At 39.6% G+C, this 17,546-nt stretch overlaps 1 protein-coding gene across 2 annotated transcripts in view; it reads right to left on the bottom strand.

Annotated features, from left to right (window-relative positions):
- UBE2E1 (ubiquitin conjugating enzyme E2 E1) overlaps positions 1–17,546 on the bottom strand; it is a 59,929-nt gene that overhangs the window by 9,643 nt on the left and 32,740 nt on the right. For both annotated transcript variants that reach the window (XM_019535976.1, XM_019535969.1), the window contains one exon: positions 3,415–3,547. In XM_019535976.1, coding sequence (XP_019391521.1) covers positions 3,415–3,547 — 133 coding nt within the window. The remainder of the gene's footprint in view (positions 1–3,414; positions 3,548–17,546) is intronic.

The following is a 17,546-nucleotide window of genomic DNA, read 5'->3' as shown; positions in this document are numbered from 1 at the left end:
GATGTCACCCAGGGCTACTGTCCCACAGGGTCAGGCTCTTGCTACTTCCAGGGCTTTGGGGGATCTGATCCTGCAGGATGACAGCCCTGGGTGCTGTGCCCCAAGCTGGAGAGCAGCAGCATGGATGTGTGTGGTGCAGACTCCTGGGCAGGCACAGAGGGGGGAACCCCCTCCGCACTTGCAGGCAGCACCTGGAGTGAGGCATTGTGAAACGCACGCCCAGGGAATCCCTTGCAGGCTGTCATGGCCTGCATCTGCCATCACCTGCAGACATGCAACCTGTGAATCCCTCTGCAGGATTGGGCCCCTCTGCACCCGCGGACACATGCCCTGGGAATTCCTCTGAAGGTACAAAGTGGGGAACCCAGCTTCCACACCTCTGCACTGGCAGGTGTATTCCCAAGGTGCTCATCTGCAAGTGCAGAGTAGGGAAGGCAATGGGCTTTTCCACTTAACACATGCAGATACACACCCCAGGTTGGTGTGAGGTGCCCACAGCCACCATCTTACAGGACTGAACCGCTCTAGTCCTAGGAGTGTCTGCCCATTGCTGCTAAACCATGCTCTCCCACCATAAATGAAAAGATGACTGTCAGAAAAGGCATTTTTGCTATTTGTGGCATCACCCAGGTTTTGTGTTGCCATAACAAAAAAAAGTATGGTAGCACAGGGGCAATGCCTGTTTGCAGCCACAGTGATGCCTCTCTGAAGTAACTTCACACAATTAAAAATGTGGGGGTTTATTTTTAATGCTACGAAAAGAATTCAGACTGGCACCCATTATGATGAACTGCAGACTGACCTTCAGAAAAGTCACTGGGGAGCACATCCCTGCAGCCCCTAATAGTTCTCTCCCCCACATTCTTGAATTGAGTCATTTTAGCAGAACTGCAAGGTAAAAGGTAGATGGGCAGGTAGCACAAATACACTGAGGTGACTGTCAAAGGATATAAGGCTACTGATAACCCCTTCCCTGCCCCCCCCCCCCCCAAAAAACTGCCAAAAATGTCTTTTGAGTAAAAGAGCCCCTGTACATGCCTTCTTGTGGGAGATTAGCATGCTAGACTTCACTGGAAGGACAGTAGGTGCTCAGTTCTTAAGTAAATATGGATTTTAGTAGAGGTGTGCAAAACAGGCCATATTCGATTTGGATTTGGCCTGAATCAGGGACTGTGATTTGATTTATTGATTTGGATCACTGTCCCCAGTTCGATTCAGCCAAATCCAAATCTGGAGATTTGATGCTGATTTGGAGAATCAGTGATTCGGTCATAGACACAGCTTTAAATGAATGTTTTTCTACATACCTTGATGTACCAGGGGCAGCTTGTAAATGCTGCAATGGTGGGGCAGAAGAAACATCCTACCAGAGTGTGTGGGGGTCCCCCCCCCCGTGTGCTTGGTGGTGAACCTGGAAGTACTTCTGGTCCATTTCTGGGTCTGCTGGGGAGTGTGCTGCCCCCACCCCCTTGCGCCCCCCTGGCTCGGCAGTCAGCTGCAGGGGGACCCCAGGTGCCCTCCTATCTGCCCCAGCATTCTCAAGCCACCTGGTATTTTGAGACATGCAGAAAAAATGTTTAAAGCTGTCTGAATTGCCAAATCTTTTCAAATTGATTCAGAGGGTTCTGATTCAATTTGGAGAGATTAAAGGGTCTCTTGATTTTATCTGGATTCAGAGATTCGGCCACCGAATTGAATCGGGGACCAAGGCTTCACACAGCCCTGGATTATAGCATGGCTTTCCCAAATGGGTCAGTAAAGTACAATTCAAAAATCCAAGGAGTACTGACAGCTGCAGGTATGCTCTAAACTCCAAATTGCTACAAATCTCCACTGAAGTAATTTGACTGAGGCATGCCAAGAGTGCATTGGTGGTTCTCATGGAAAGGGAAGAGTCACTAAACCATGGATACTGGTCTTCTACCTTAAAAAAAAAATTCAATAATCTTCTAATGCAGTGATAGGCACAACTTGTATCCAGTTGCTACTAGATATCCTCCACAGTAGAAATGCCATTCAGTTCTGCATAAGTCCATCCCAACATCCTATTACTTCCTGATCTCAAAAAAGAACAATGGCCCAAGACCCACCTCAGAAACTTTCACCATTTCAAAAGACTCTTCAAGTTCTGGATGTTCAGTCTAAACAATACCATTAACTCCTTATGCCAGGGAGGTCGCAATCCATAAAATATGATGATTTTGTTGCGACAAATCGCAGTCACATTGAGAACTGATGTTCTGAACCACTGTTGCCACTTGCGCACCACTCAGGACCAGTCTTATCTGTATGGGTGCAGCTCCATGCCTACTCAGTCTGCTTGGGCTAAAGATACTGAGGGTATAGACACAAAAAAAAAATGAACAATCCTTGCTTCAGCAAGCTTACCATCTAGACAACGTCTGAGACTTGTGCCAATATAGTAACGTTGCTTAGGAGAATGGGTTTGTTTGTTTATTTTTTAACTACATTTTTATAGTAAAGCCAAGCCCTACTGAAAAAGTAGCTATAGAAGGGTTCGGTTTATTTTGTTTGGGGAACTAGTATAAACCAGACCAGCAAAAGCAGCAAGTCATGTCCACATTAGGAAAGACTGATAGTAAACCTATGTTGGTATAGCTAAATTGACACAACTTTTTAGCACAGGCTAGCTCTCAGGCTAAGCTCCCCTCACTTATGTATTTGCTTACTCGTCACTGGGACTACTCATGTATAAAGATAAGCAAATGCAAGTGTTTGCAAATTTGAGGTAAACATGCAACTTAAATACAACTAACTGTACTTGCAACCCAACTGTTTTTTTTAGGTTTTTTTTTTTTAAGAGTTCAACTGCATGAACAATAAAACAATATTTACTCACAATGATATACTGCTAGAACACAAGAGGCTTTCTAATTATAATCTGCACCCAGAAACCACCAAAGCGATGGCCACCATACAATGTAAATCAACAATAAGCAAACTCCTAACAGAACCCTGGAAACTTAAATTACCCTGCTATCTTATTTCTTTTAAATTATCATCATTACTATTGTTACAAAAACACCCATGTTTACCACAGAGATTAGAAAAATCAGATATTTTCTCTGCTTTCTGTTCTTATTCTGTGCATTTCACAGCACATTGTACATAGTAAGTTTATAAGCTGTTTGTTTCCCTTCTTTGCGTAGGATTTTTCCATCATTCCCTGAAGTGGAGGGAAGGCAGGCAATTGAAAAAGCTATCAAAACTGGCCAGGAAATACAGACATAGTACTTGAAGTTAATCTATCTTGGCTTTTTTTTTTTTTTTTTCGCTTTTTTTTTTTTAAACTGACCAGATTTCAAATGCACCGAGTGTCCGGTCAGTACTGAGTACTACTCGCTAATTGGTAGAATATTTGCAGCATAAAACAGTAGGCTAATTCTTTCTTACCTTTGGAGGCTTAAATGGATATTCTGGTGTAAATGTGATGTCAAGGAAGAAAACTCCACCCTCATATACTGAGCCTGGAGGTCCTAGAATAGTCGACCTCCATTCATAGATGTTATCACCTTTGGGGCCCGCACTGTGAAGCAAAAATAAATACAATTTGAAGGCAAAGCTATGACTTAAATATGATCTAATATATTTCCACAATATAGCTGAATCTCAGCAACATGATATTTATTGTACCACGAAGATGTTAGGACTGTAACAAAGAACAAAATTAAAATCCTATATGGACACCTCAACTACTGGTGAACTTTAACTGGTACATTGTGTATGGCAGAGGTCTAAGGAAAAAGGGAATGCGATTCTAGGGGCTTAAAAATTCTGCCTCTATCAGCACCATTAAATACATATCCCATGATTCCTTACGAAATACTTCAAGAAGCCCCAGTTCAACACAAGAAATGTCACTAGTATTATTCTAAACAGCTTCAAAAGATGAAATTCTTACTGTTGCAGAAAGGACTCAGTATTAATACAACTGTATTAAAGGGATCCCAGGAGCGAAGCCTTAAGAATTTGAAGCTTGCTTAATGTTTCTTTATTAAACAAGTAAGAGAATGGAGAAAAATATTCTTATTGTACTTATGTGGTATTTTTTATTTAAATTTAATGTAACTAAGGGCATTTTTGTTATTGCTTTTTTTTAAGTGTCCTACATTATTACTGAATGGTATTTTATTCGCCATAATTAAGTGGATAAAAAATAAGTAGATCACGATAGTTTATGGTGTCAAAAATTATTCATACCTGGCTATCGTACATTTTGCATGTAATAATTTCTAACATGAAGCCAAATGGATTCTTCCTCATGTTGCTGTCCATCTATCTTACAGAGCTATTTTTCATATACTCAAATAAAATGTAGTGTTAAATCACAATCAAACTCTCTCAAATCATCATCTAATTTTACACTGTTAAGATTTACAAATGTTAGTCGTACTTTCCGAGAACTTTCACCACCCATGTTCCAATCATCTACAAGGTGTCTCTGAATATTTCTAAGGAAAGCTCAAGCTCAAAAGGCCCAAATGATTTGAAATCAGTCACCCAAGAATTTCATCTAAGAATTGTGTATGCATGTGAGTGTGTGTAAATGCAACAAATGTACTCAGATGACATGCTAGAATTGATGCTCCCTTTGGTGAAGTGGCAGACAGCTGATAGGGCATTCACCATAAAAATCACCTTGATTTTGGAATTAATTTCTCCCCTTCCTTTACAAAGGAAAGTGGATTTCACTGTCCTGATACCATCCAAAGAAGCCTGATGTGTTGGTGGAAGATAAATGAAAACTTTTTTACTCATTATACTAAACTAACCCTAACTCGCTGCCCGATCAAGGCACATGGGGCTAGTATTAGGTCCAATACTAGCATGCAGGGGTGATGTGGGGCCTCAGGGCCCCTCTCAGTGAGTGGTGCTGGTGTAGAACCTGGGAGCCCAGTCTCAATGCACAGAGTCCCATCTGCTCCATGAACCAGCCCTGCACCACTCATCTGGCTTGTAGTACCAAAAGGTGAAGCACCACTGCCATAATACTTGCATAATTAACTCCTGATAGAGAAGCTACTACTATGAGAATATTTGGGGTGGAAGGCAGAGAAGGGGAGACAAATCTATTACATTTTGTAAATCCTGCAAAGATGTTACACACTGCACGGTGGTCAAAAGATTTTTCCTCATCAAAACACAAAGCTTTACATGGTTTGGCACTTGAAGCAAAACCCATTCTATCCTCAGCACCTTGAAGGATGTGACATCCTTTTTTCCCCATACAGATCTATACTTTTGATACCTAGCTCTACAGTTACTCTCTACAGTGGAATAGGATGAAACTACTGTATTTCTACAAGATGCCCTGGCTCTTGACAGGTACCAGTTTAACTGTGCAAACTTATTGAAAAAGACTCTCTTGGGTCTCCTTAACTACCACTCCAAGGAATTACCACTGAGAGGTATTATCAACCTGCTGAAACACTATCATTACTCCAAGTTGCACCAGCTAACCTCCTTAAGATGGAACTACTGAATGGAACAGGAACTAGTTTGTTAATAGCAATTTACTGTTGTAATTCAAAAAGCAAAAGCTGTCAATTGGGAGTACTTCAATGTTCAAAAAACATGATATGTGATTAGCACTAACCATGGTCCTCTGAACCAATAAGAAATGTTTCAATATTTTATTTTGCATTTTATTTCTAGTTTGAACCCAAAGGACACTCAGTAAAGAACTGCTGACTTCAAACAGTGTTTGAAATCTTTTATACCCCATTAGAGTTTCAATTAGAATAAATCGCTATAGTCAAGTTGCAATTATTTCCACATATGAAGCAATATGCTCCTAGAACTTTGTATATCCCTTACATCTTTATAAAACAGATTTTTTCCCAGATATTTTAATCAAAGCGATGTACAGAAGCTTACCTTTCAAACCTTTCATTTCAATTAACCCTGTGGAATAGCCATAGAATTTCAATTTTTAAGTAGCATCATTGATTTTGTATAAAGAGCAGACTGAAAGGGGGAGGCATGAGTCAGTTACAGAATGCAGTATTACTTGGTTTTAAATTAGGATTAGGTAATATCCAAGCAGCTCAGTACCAAGTGCTTAATAGAAAAGTGATGATACTGGAATGTAGCTTAAGTGCAATGGCATTAACATTAGCAGAGATACAAAAAGAGAAGTGAAAGGTGAGGGATTACATTCTCTGTTTGAAATCCTTTGCAATTATCTTTTTCAACAGAACTCATCAATACGTAGATGTACAGTTCATAAGCAAAAAACTGACACCTCCGCTGAACTGCATGACCAATATACTTAAGTATCTACAACATACTAATACAAACACTTTCCAGCTGTCCAATCCTAGCCCTTCTGAAGGCAACTTAAAAAAAATATAAACAGATTCCATTACAAGCAGACAATATGAGGTTACAACATACTTCATTAAATCCATAAATAGAGTGTTGCAAGGAAGGAAAAACTGTTAATATAGTTTCAAAGAACGTTATTTCTCCTCCTTCCCACCCCCCCACCCCCAATCATCTCAGCCTATCTAGATGCCATGCATTTTGTTAAAGCGTATCTGACAATAACTTCCCGTGAAGTACAGGGCAAAGTACGCTCACTGAAGTTTTACTCTGTCCTTTTACACAACTGTTCCAATTACATCACTTTCTATGTCACACTTTGGCTATCATGAGGCTGACATTCTTAGTAAACTGGCTGGCACCAAGGTGACTTTTACTCAAGGACTGGCACGCTTCCTATGTTTGGAGAAAATGCTTAGTAAGTTCTATGAAGGGAGAATCTGTGTATAGCTACATTCAGACTTCTGTTTGCATAAAGTACCAGTTGGCCTTGACCTGCTCTGCCAAGAACCTTTCCCTCTAGCCTGCGTTGCCAAATTATCATATTTTCTCAGCCTTGGAAATAAGCCGATCGAGATACCTGCACCAGGGGCTGAAAAGAGGAAAAAGCTGGTATGAAACCCAGATAGGCTTATTAGCTTTCTGACACCGAGGAAGAAAAGCAACCAATAATGCATATATGCAGAGTCCACTTGGGAGGGGTTTAAACATGAGAAGTAGAATGGTTCTGTGCTTAGATACCAGGCAGGGACTTGAGACCCAGGTTCATCCCTTCCTCTGCCACTGACTTCCTGGGTGACCTTGGACAAGTCACTTAGGCTGTGTCTACATTAGAAATTACTGAAATTGACTGTGTTAGCTAATAGGTGCTAAAACCCTGGTGTGAATAAATAGCTGTTATTCACACAATTACTAGTAGGTCAGTCTAAATACAAGCAGGTAGCCCAAGGTTCTCAAGTGCGTTATCACTTATCAGGCTGACGTACACTACAAATGGCTTTGTGCTTTCTAGGATTTTACTAGCTAAGACCTGTTGGCAACTCTGTGATACCACACACCATTTCTTTGAATTAAGGTGGATGATAGTTCCTCTGTGTCTCAGTTTGTCTTATGTTAAATGCAGATAGTAGTATTTCCCTACCTCACAGTGGTATTATTGTAAGAAGTAAATTAAAAAAATTGTGCAGCACTCAAATACAATGGTAATGAGGGTTAGATAAATAAGTCAGACTGGATAGTGAGAAGGCGTATATTCATTCTAAGGGTTAAGAGAGTCACTTAAAATGCTATAGACAGCCTTAGGTCAACCTGTCAGGATGATGTGAGCAAGGACAATTTCATTAGTCACAATTCACTTCAGCAGTCCATGGAAAACTAGCAAGTATTTCAAAGGAGCTATACCACCGCTAGCTCCTGCTACAATCCCTGATCATGGTTTCTATTCTAGATCCTAGTTCTGGTTCTAACAGGAAGAACCTAAACCAAACCAGAAGGGCTGCCTTGATGCAACATCCCTCTGGAGAAGGAAGATGACAACAAAAATCCTGCAGAAACTACTCATTTCAGAGGGCTCAAACCCACCCACAAAAAATGCTGAAAACAAATTAGGAATTTCTAAGCAGAACAGAATCTAAATGATTTCTGCTCTGTAACAGCAGCAGGCTTACTTAAAAAAAAAAAAAAAGCAAACAGGAGGCATAAAACTGAAACATGATTTTTTTTTGCATTTGCATAAAAATGAAAGTGGCAAAATTTATTTCAGTAAAACTCTATGATCTGACAGTGTAGTTTTATAGAATTTACATACAAAAATCTTCCATCCAGCGTAATACTTGAATCATACAGACTAAAAAGTAAGAATTTTGAAATGACACACCCTCCCAGAAACTTTTTATTTTTTTCTCATAGTAAAACAATGGTGGCAACAACAACATTGGTGCCTGAATAAGGACTTGTGTATAAAAAGCTATACAGTTATCACATTATTAAACTGCTATTAAAGTAAAAAAATGGAGCCTCAACTGTGCCTATTAGTAAGAGGATTCAAAGTACTTAATTTGCTACATAATGTCAAACAGACTGTATTTCCCTTAAAACAGATCCAACAGCAAAATACTCTACAAGCAGACAAATCAACTTTGGGCATTCAATATGAAAAGAGCAAAACATTCAGTAGAGCCCCTTATTCATGGGATCCAGGATCTGACCTTGTATTTACCTATTGTTAAAACTCTACCCAGGAGAACAAACGGAATACATGGTGCAGATCCCAACCTTTAATCACAAAGATAAGGGGAGGAGGTAGAGAGAGTCAGACACAGATACACAAAGTCCTGCTCTTTTGTAGAAGATGAGGGGCTTCTGGTCAGTCTGCAGAGACAAGAAGACACTAGGTGGAAAGTGGGGTGCAGTCTTAACATGGTTGGTGAGAGTTTAATAAATCATTTAAACATACAAAGCTAGGAAATTCTGTACTAAGCATGCTTGTTCCCCCTCCTCCAGGAATTTTGTATTACATGGTATTCCATTTCAAAAGTATTAAAAAAATGGGAACATCAAAGTATATTTAGAAAAAAAATTCTTCCTTTAGTCATGATCTCATTTTTAAGACATACAGAAATGAGCAACTATAAATTTTAGAAATAATTACCTCCCACACACATTTCAGCTGCTAGAAATATGATTATCCTTCATTATTTGTATTAGTGCCTTAGAGTCCAAGTCATAGATCAGGACCTTGCTATGTTGAGCCCTGTACAAATACAAACAATAAGACATCCCTACCTCCACCAACAAGCTGCACAAAATGGCCATTCTGACCTACAGCGGTGGGCTGGATGAGTGGTGTGGGGCTGGTTCATAGGCTGGATCTACTGTGGGGCCAATTCACAGACTAGATCCAGCTTGTGAAGCCATGCCATCTACCTTATGGGGGTTCCTATGGGTCTCAAAATGTGGTGGCAGGGTGAGCAGTGGCAGCATTAATTGTTGCAGCTCTGGTAGTTAACGCTATTGCCACCCTCCTGCCACCAAATTTCTGGACCTGTGGGGAGTCCTGTGAGCTGGATGACATGGCTCCATGGGTTAGATTCAGCCTGCAGGCTATACCTGGGTTGCCCCTGGTCTACAATGCAAACATGTAATAATACTGTTACTAAACACTTGATGAGTAAGGGCTTCAGGGTAGCAGGCAGCTGCATCCCTGCCACTCTCCTCCTTCCCAGGAGAGAAGAAAACCTACTTGGTACGTGCCCTGCTTTCTACAACAATTTCATTTCATATGTTTTGTAAGCTTTTGACATTGCACAAGTTAGTGTCCTTCTACAGTTGTCTAAGTAAGCACCAAAAGATCAAAAAAAGTTACTGGGAAAGGAATCTGTCCAGCCAAGACTGAAGTTAAGATGACACCATTGGTCATTCACATAAAAATATTTCATTGAAAACAATTATAATAAGCTGGAATCTTTCTTCTTCAGTCTCATTTTAGATCAAAGGGGGTGGGGGGGGAAAGGAAAAGATTATAAAAAGGGAAGGCGAGAACCATCCCAAAATAATGACATACTGCCACAGCCCCTTCTGGGCAACTCTGGCAGTTTAAATGGTAAAGCACTGAATTATGACACGACCAAATCAATCCAAACAGTATTTCTACCCACTTTCATTAGAGACAGCCACAAACTGCTCTGTGGTGTCAGAACTAACTACAAATGATGGACTGACCAAGGAGAAAATGCCTACAAGCAGCACGAGGGGTGGGAGAAAAAGAGAGCAGGGGTGAGACCGACTGGCACCTTAAAGGAGCCAGCAGGGAAGGCAAGATAGGAAAGATAGTATATGTCCTACTGTTAGTGATGTCACCTGAAAATGGTGATAATGAGACTTAATTCCCTTTGTAAAGCACTGTGAGTGCACAGTTTTAAAGCATTAAGTTGTAACCAAATATGTTTCTTGAAGTTCTCCGTATTTTCTGTCTAAATTTAAAGTGGCAGTCACATTAATCGCACAAATACCTGTAAATACCTTACAAATCCTACTGTATTCCCAAGAGGAGAGAGGCAGCACACACAGCTTTTCTTTTTAGTGTTCCAAACAATTGTCTTAAATCCAATTAGTTCTTTAGCTAACTAAAAGGGAGTTTTGAGGGAAAAGATACATGCAAGAAAATTTGGTCTGCCCAAGCTGAAAATTAAACAGCAACATATTCCATTTTGAAGAGCTTAAAACAAGTACTGAAAGCAGTATTTACTCCCAGAGGAAGCACCTACCACCTTTCCTCACCAGGACAAGGTGGATTGTGCCCAAGAGAGCTCACAGGACCATGACTTGCTATTTTTATTCCCAGCAATACACAGTTTTGAAACTGCTAGGAAGCTACTTGAAAAGGTTTATGAAAAGGCAAAATGTTTGCTGTGCTGCAAAGTTTGATTTTTGAATTCTACTCTGAGCTTAAAAAAAGAGAAGCTCAGTGGTTGGGGAGGTTAGGAAGAGATGTAGAGTATTCCCAAGGGTGCGCTGAAGTTCTATTTAGTTTAACAGTAATCACTTCAATTTAGAAGCAAGTCCTAGTAAGAAGGTTCAGGAGAAATTATCCATTTAATGCTGGTTCCAAAATTCAAAATAAATCTGAACTGCTCCACGCCCCAAGGCCTTCCGTTTTCCCCAGCAATGGCTTCTCCTTCCTAGGCTTCCTTTGGCACCGCTCTTTGGAGGCTTGTCCTACCGTGAGCAGGAATGGTTGCTAAGCTTCCAATCCCACTACAGAAAGGGTGACTGTTTTCAGAAGCCCATGGTTACATTACATGCCTCTATTTAAGTATGCAAGTACATGAAATGCCATATTTTGAAATGTCAGTGGAATTACTCTTATCCTATGCAAATCTGTTTTCATTTTCTCTGCAAAATGATATTTCAAATACATAGGGAAAAGGGAGAGGACAAACTCGCTTACATTTGACCTTCCCTTTCCCGTTAAATGATAACCTGCACAGGAAACAATAAGACAAATCAGAAAGAGTGGAAAGAAATCTGACTTGCCTAACAATTAGTAATGGCTTATTTAAAATGACAGAAAGATGTGATGGTTAAAGCCATGTTCTGCCAACTTAACCTTGTGTTATTTTTACTGTCACCGTTTCCTTCCTGCCATTTGTCAATTGGACTATTAGCTGCTGATGGGGAGGAGGGAACCCTTCAGAAAAATCAGAGCTCGTTTCCAAATTTAGTATGTATTACATAGGTGCATAACATCTACAATCTGTAGGGAATACTAAGTAGTCTCATAAACGGAGTATTTCTGTATTTTAGCCACTTAGTGTCCTTTCTGTTTTCAGCCTGCTTCTGGGAGCTAACACCCAAACAGAAGCAGTAAATACATCAGGTACTATAACTGTCAAGAGTCAGAGGAACCTTTAAACTCATTTCCCTACATCAAATGACAGTTCCATATTTAAGGACTGAAAAGAGAATACAATCTCATTCAAGAAATGGTACATCATTATTACTAACAAAATCCCAATCAAAGCACACAATCATCTCAGCTGTAGTGAATATCTCAAGAAACAAAACATGCTGTCTTGTGGTCCACTGCCTGCTCTCAACCTTGGAGAGACAGCAGGGGTATAAACATATCTTCTTAATATTGGAAGCAAACCTCCACATTCTCCAACTTCAAAAAGAACACCAGATGCTCCCCTAAATCCTGTTTTCCACCCTCTTGGAAAAAAAAGAAAAAGAAACAAACTAAACATAAGCTGGTACTACAGAAACAAAAATCAGTTTACAAAAAAGAGGCTACTCTAGGACAAACTGACGAAAAATTCTAGCATCTCTAGCCACCCATCTGGAGATTTTGCAAGTGGTATATACCACATTAGCAAACTCATGCAGAATTAGATGAGTTGGGGATGTATTTGTTCAGTCAAAGCCAATTAAAAATTCCACATGCATTGTTTTTGGACTCTAAAAAACCTCAAACTATTGAATAAACTTATCTGTCCCATACATTGATAACTCAATAAGCTCCTGGATAGCCACCCTATTATTACTCCTTTGCTTGACTGCCGATTTAATTAGTAGTTCACACCCATCATTTCATAAAATCAAAAGAAAGGCAACATCTGGCTAAGAGTAAAGTTCAGTGATAGTTATGAACATGCTTGCAGAAACTGGCACCCAAAAAGTTAGTAATTATGTGCAACACTTGGCTAGAGGTGTTGCTAGGCTGAAAACTTGACAGCTCATGAAGACTCCAACTTCCTCAAGCTAATAAAGACTGGATTCCTGTGGCTGTAACCAACTGCTTTTTCAAGCCAACATTCATATTTCCATACAAACACTCTTTTCTAAAGCAGGGGGAAAAATGTCCTTAAACTAGAAACATAGTGTAATCACTCTTTTACCCACCAAAAAGATACTACAAAAAGGTTTATACTTCAGGACATCTACACTACTCTCCTTTGGTTTCTTACAATGTTTATAATAATTAAGGCCAAGTTTGTGCAACTTAACATTTAACATGGGGATGTGACAAAAAGGGCATTGTGGATCCTCTGGGCAGGGCGCAAACCTTAGCCCCCCGACTTGGATAGTACTTTGTCTAACCATCTTTGCCTATTCCAAAAAACACATTCCAAATTACAACAAACTCACCATACCAACTAATAAACACTGGCAACCTAGTCAGCTTAGAGAAAGGAAAAGTATCATCCCTGTTAAATACGGGTAGCTAGATCTAAAGACCCACTCCCTTGATAGCTTCCAGTTGGCATTACAAGGATGCTAGTAATAAAGTGAGATTAACAACATTACATCATTAGCTCATCTTGTTATGTGACGTGCACTGATTTTAGGACTTGTCTTCATGCTGTATGAAACTATGTCACATCAGAAAGATCTGTTTCACTTCCACTTCACTTAAAATTATCTTCTCTTAGCTACAGTCTTCTTGTTTTAGCCACTCAATTAAAGAAAATAAATTAAAAAAAAAAATCAAGATAACTGCAATGATATTGATTGATTTCACTGAAGGGAAACTATGTTTGAAGGAGGTTAGGGCAATAATGCCTGCACAAAACTTTCTAATCCTCATTGCAAAGAGAAGACATATTACTGCATACTATGATGCATTACTACAAACTATTTTTACTGCTTACAGAGGATTGTAAAGCAACTACAAATTGCATACCATAAGAGTAATAATAAAATGATATTTCCTTTGAAAGTTTTTGGTTGTAGCCATGTTGGTCTAAGGACATAGGCAGGCAAAGTTCTTTGGGTAGGTGTGATATCTTTTATTAGACCAACTAATAACTAACAGTTGGTCCTAACCAAAAACCCTTGCCTGCCTATTTCCTTTGAAATTCATTTCGGGACTGTCCAACTGAAAAGTCTGGGATGAGAATTTCCTACTGTATGCTAATCTGCTAGCATAACAATCACCACTAATATTATGTATGCCAGAGCTGTCAGACAATCACATATTAGCTATTAAAAGCATTTAAGTAGAATGGTAAGATGGTCTCATTAATAGATAAGAGTTCCTAGCATGACCTACATGTCACTGGAGTTAATCAGGGTTTAGCATCATGGCAATGAAAGTAGTTGCTATTTCAGAGTCAACAATTTAGTTTTAAAAGTAAAAAAGTTTTATTTAAAAGTACTGGGCCTGTGCCCTTTTATTACTATTTGGGATGTATAATGGATAACTAAATGTGCATGCTTTTTTTTTTTTTAATGCTTGAAAGATCAGGAATGTCAAGTCTGATTTTCTTTGGTTTTGTACAGACTTAGAGGAGATCATAAGGATATGCCTGGTCAGCCTTCACACCATGCCTCAAAGAAATACTTCACATGCATCTTAGGCATCTTTATTCCAGAAAGTTAGTCACTGAATTTAAGTAAGCACTGCCACAAAAAAAAGCTTTAACATTGATATAGACTCCCTTTTTCTCACTCTTGAATCTTGTAATTATGTCATCATTTCACTATCTCTTCAACTACCAGGAAGCTAAGCACATGAGAAAATCTTATTGTGTTAAAGTCAACTCAGCAGAGGCTTTGAAGCTTTTGCTATCATTAGGGCCATAACATTATAAAGGGCATAATAAAACATATAATCTATACACTGACATAAAAGTCAGCTTATTTATCAGCTCATGCCCCCTCTGGGTTTCCACTTTAAAAATAAAGGTCATCAATCTGCACATGAACAGCGAAGATTTATTGGCAAGTTAAATATGCTGGTAATGAGACATCAAAATATAGCATTACATTCTGCCTGGTGCATGATGAAGAGGGGGGGAGAGACAGAAGAGGGCATGTTAAAAGGAGCTAAGAGAGAGAGCACAAAGAGCTCAGGAGTTCCTCTCATTTACCACTTCTACCACTCAAAGCTTAGAAAAGCCTCCCCCTTCAGTTTGAAACACCTCCCACCCCCATGATGTCAACCTGTAATTTTGTTTTTAAAAAGGTAAGTCATGCTACGTACCAGTGTTTACTAGGAAAAAAACACCTCTGAAGTTAAATGGCACTTCTAGTAGGAACTCTCAGAATTTAGTTAACTTTTCAAAGAACAGGAACATATATTTCCTCATAAATGTCCTAAACTTTGGATAATATTTGCAACAACAAAAAAAGAAGAAGTATTTCTATGGCATTTAGCAGAACTCGTGGGTTTCTGTATTAATGTCATATTGCTTGGCCTAATTACCACAACACTTAAATTTGTACCAGTTTGTAATTCAGGATACATGATTGATAAGGAAAACAGGATCCATATACAAACAATTTTAAGGAATAGCAGCTCACACGTTTTTGCTATTAAATCTACTATTGTTATACTTAGCAACTTATAATATTTCTAGAAGGAAAAAAAAAATTTTATTCTGTCGTCTTTGCATATTTGATGGGTTTGTGTCAGCTTCGTTGGTCAAGGCAAAAGGCCCAAGGCTGCATAGATTCAGTCTTTGCAATTTGGTCTAAGCTGCAGAGATTAAATTGAGAAACAACTGGACAGACATTCACTTTTGATTCAGGAAATGCAGCCACATGCCTACAGCAGCTTTGGCCAAGGGGCACTAGAAGCCGGGGGCACTAGAGCACAGCTCTCTGGCAGAGTTGGCATGGACTGTGTTTGCTTCTTCTTCATGCTGTCCCTGAGGTCTCTGGGATTTGCAGTCCACAATCACTGCACCAGGACTCTGCAGAGTTGCTCATCACTTTGTCTTCCTGCGTCCAGGTGCCTTTGGGATTTGTAGTCCACAGCTGCAGCCAGCGGTAAGTTTTTAAACAGGGTGGGCAATTCTGTACTCAGGGAAAGGGAAATTTAATCCCCCTCCCTGGCCCCAACCGGGGTTTGCCAGAGAAGGGGCAGTCTCTGTCTCCCCTCCTGACCTGCCAGCCCTTCTCTGCTGGAGTAGGCAGCTCAGCCCAGAGCTAGAAAGCATGCTGGGGGACTCTGATTTAAAAACTTAAACCAGGAGGGGGTCTGGGATAGAAGTTTCATAAACTGGTTTGACCCAAATCAGTTATATCTGATACTATATTCAACCAGGTTTATCTCAAACCAGTTTCAGCCATTTTAAAACTGGTTTATATGCAATGAATTTCGGTTCCGTTACAGGATGAAACCAGTTTTTGATGACAAACTAGTTGATGTGCAACTTCTGTCCCTATCTCTAATGTTCTAAAAGTTTTTTCACACCGGTGAGAAAAGAAAACTTTAAAAAACAAACAGATACAGGTGAGAAAATACAGTTTAAAAATTAATAAAATAGGATTTTAAATTTAAAAAACCCTGATAGACACTGTGGGCAGATGTAGAACCTGAATGTTGTTTTACACAAAAACATCGGGAGGAGGGGTGGCTAGAGGATGAACTAATTAGTTAGAAAGCCTTCTTAAAATAAAAGGATTTCAAACAACCATATCATACACCACAGCATGATGAAACCTCTGGCAGGTCTGAGAACCTTAATCCCCGTGTGATGTAATTTTGTACATGCATCAACACAAACCAGAAGTAAAGCTGTTTTTAATTCACAATATTTTTTTCTGTTAGAAATGGGGGGGGAGGATCACATGTTAAGAAGGTTAGAAAAAAAACAAAAAAACATCCACTTCAGCATAACTATAACTTGTATGTTCATTTCCTTTCAACCTTTTGCTAAGAGGGCAAACATAGGTTAAACTGTTACTTTCAATGAAACAATTAAGTAGTCCAGAAATCAATGTATATACCATTTCAACCTTAGTTTAGCTTTAAGGTCTAACTCACAATTTAAAAAATAAAATAATGACAGAGTCAAACATGATTCTTAACTCATAAGCCTTAAAAGGTTCTTGTGTCATGGTCTCATGATTGGCAGGATCAGCAAACTGTCAAGGAACTTGCATGCATGTAGCATTCTTAGAAATAGAAATATACAGATTCCAGTGTCAGCTGGTATTCCCTTAATCAAACAAATAGTTTCCTAATCAACTTTTTAAAAAATAACTGATTTTTTAAAATAAAATGACCTAGCAAAAGCTCTGATACAGCAGCCTTTCCAAGCTGATACAAACTAATGTATAGATTGTTTTATTCTCCAGAGCTTTTATTAGATACAAAAGTCTTAGGAACTCTAACATACTTGTTTAGCAAGAAATTGTACAACTAGATCAGTGATTCTTGACTAGGGTCCCAGGGCACCCTGGGGTGCTATGAGAACTTTTGAAGGGTGCCATGAGGTGCTAAGAGATCAAGGCAGGCTCAGGATCATTCCTGCCTAGCCACTGCCTTGCCCCCAATACCCAGCCCCTCTGCAAGGAAGCATGTTCTGTAATAAATACATTAGTTTTTGAAATGGGGTGCTGCTCAGTTCAGGTTCCCCTTCAAAACTTTTATGGAGCCAAACAAGGGGTGCCTCAAGTCTAAAAAGGTTGAGAGCCAATGAACTAGATGTTAGAACTGCAGGGAGCAAACCAGAAAAGCCAAGGCTGCAACTGAACTCCAAGAAGCTTTGAGCATCAAGGACAATAAAAAGTCCTTTTTCAGATATGTGGGGAGCCAGAGGAAAAGCAAGGGCAACATTGGACCCCTGCTAAACCAGACAGGACAACTGATGCCCAGGAAAAAGCCAACCTATTAAATGGGTACTTTGCGTAGGTCTTTCATCAGTCCCATGGGATGCCCGTGCCCGCTACAGGACAGGGAGGTCCGAGTG

Source organism: Crocodylus porosus, unplaced genomic scaffold (genome assembly GCF_001723895.1).
Source record: "Crocodylus porosus isolate Cpor-Errol unplaced genomic scaffold, CroPor_comp1, whole genome shotgun sequence".
Taxonomy (NCBI): Eukaryota; Metazoa; Chordata; order Crocodylia; family Crocodylidae; genus Crocodylus; species Crocodylus porosus.
Note: the sequence above shows the minus strand (reverse complement) of the source record. Positions and strands in the feature narration are given on the sequence as shown.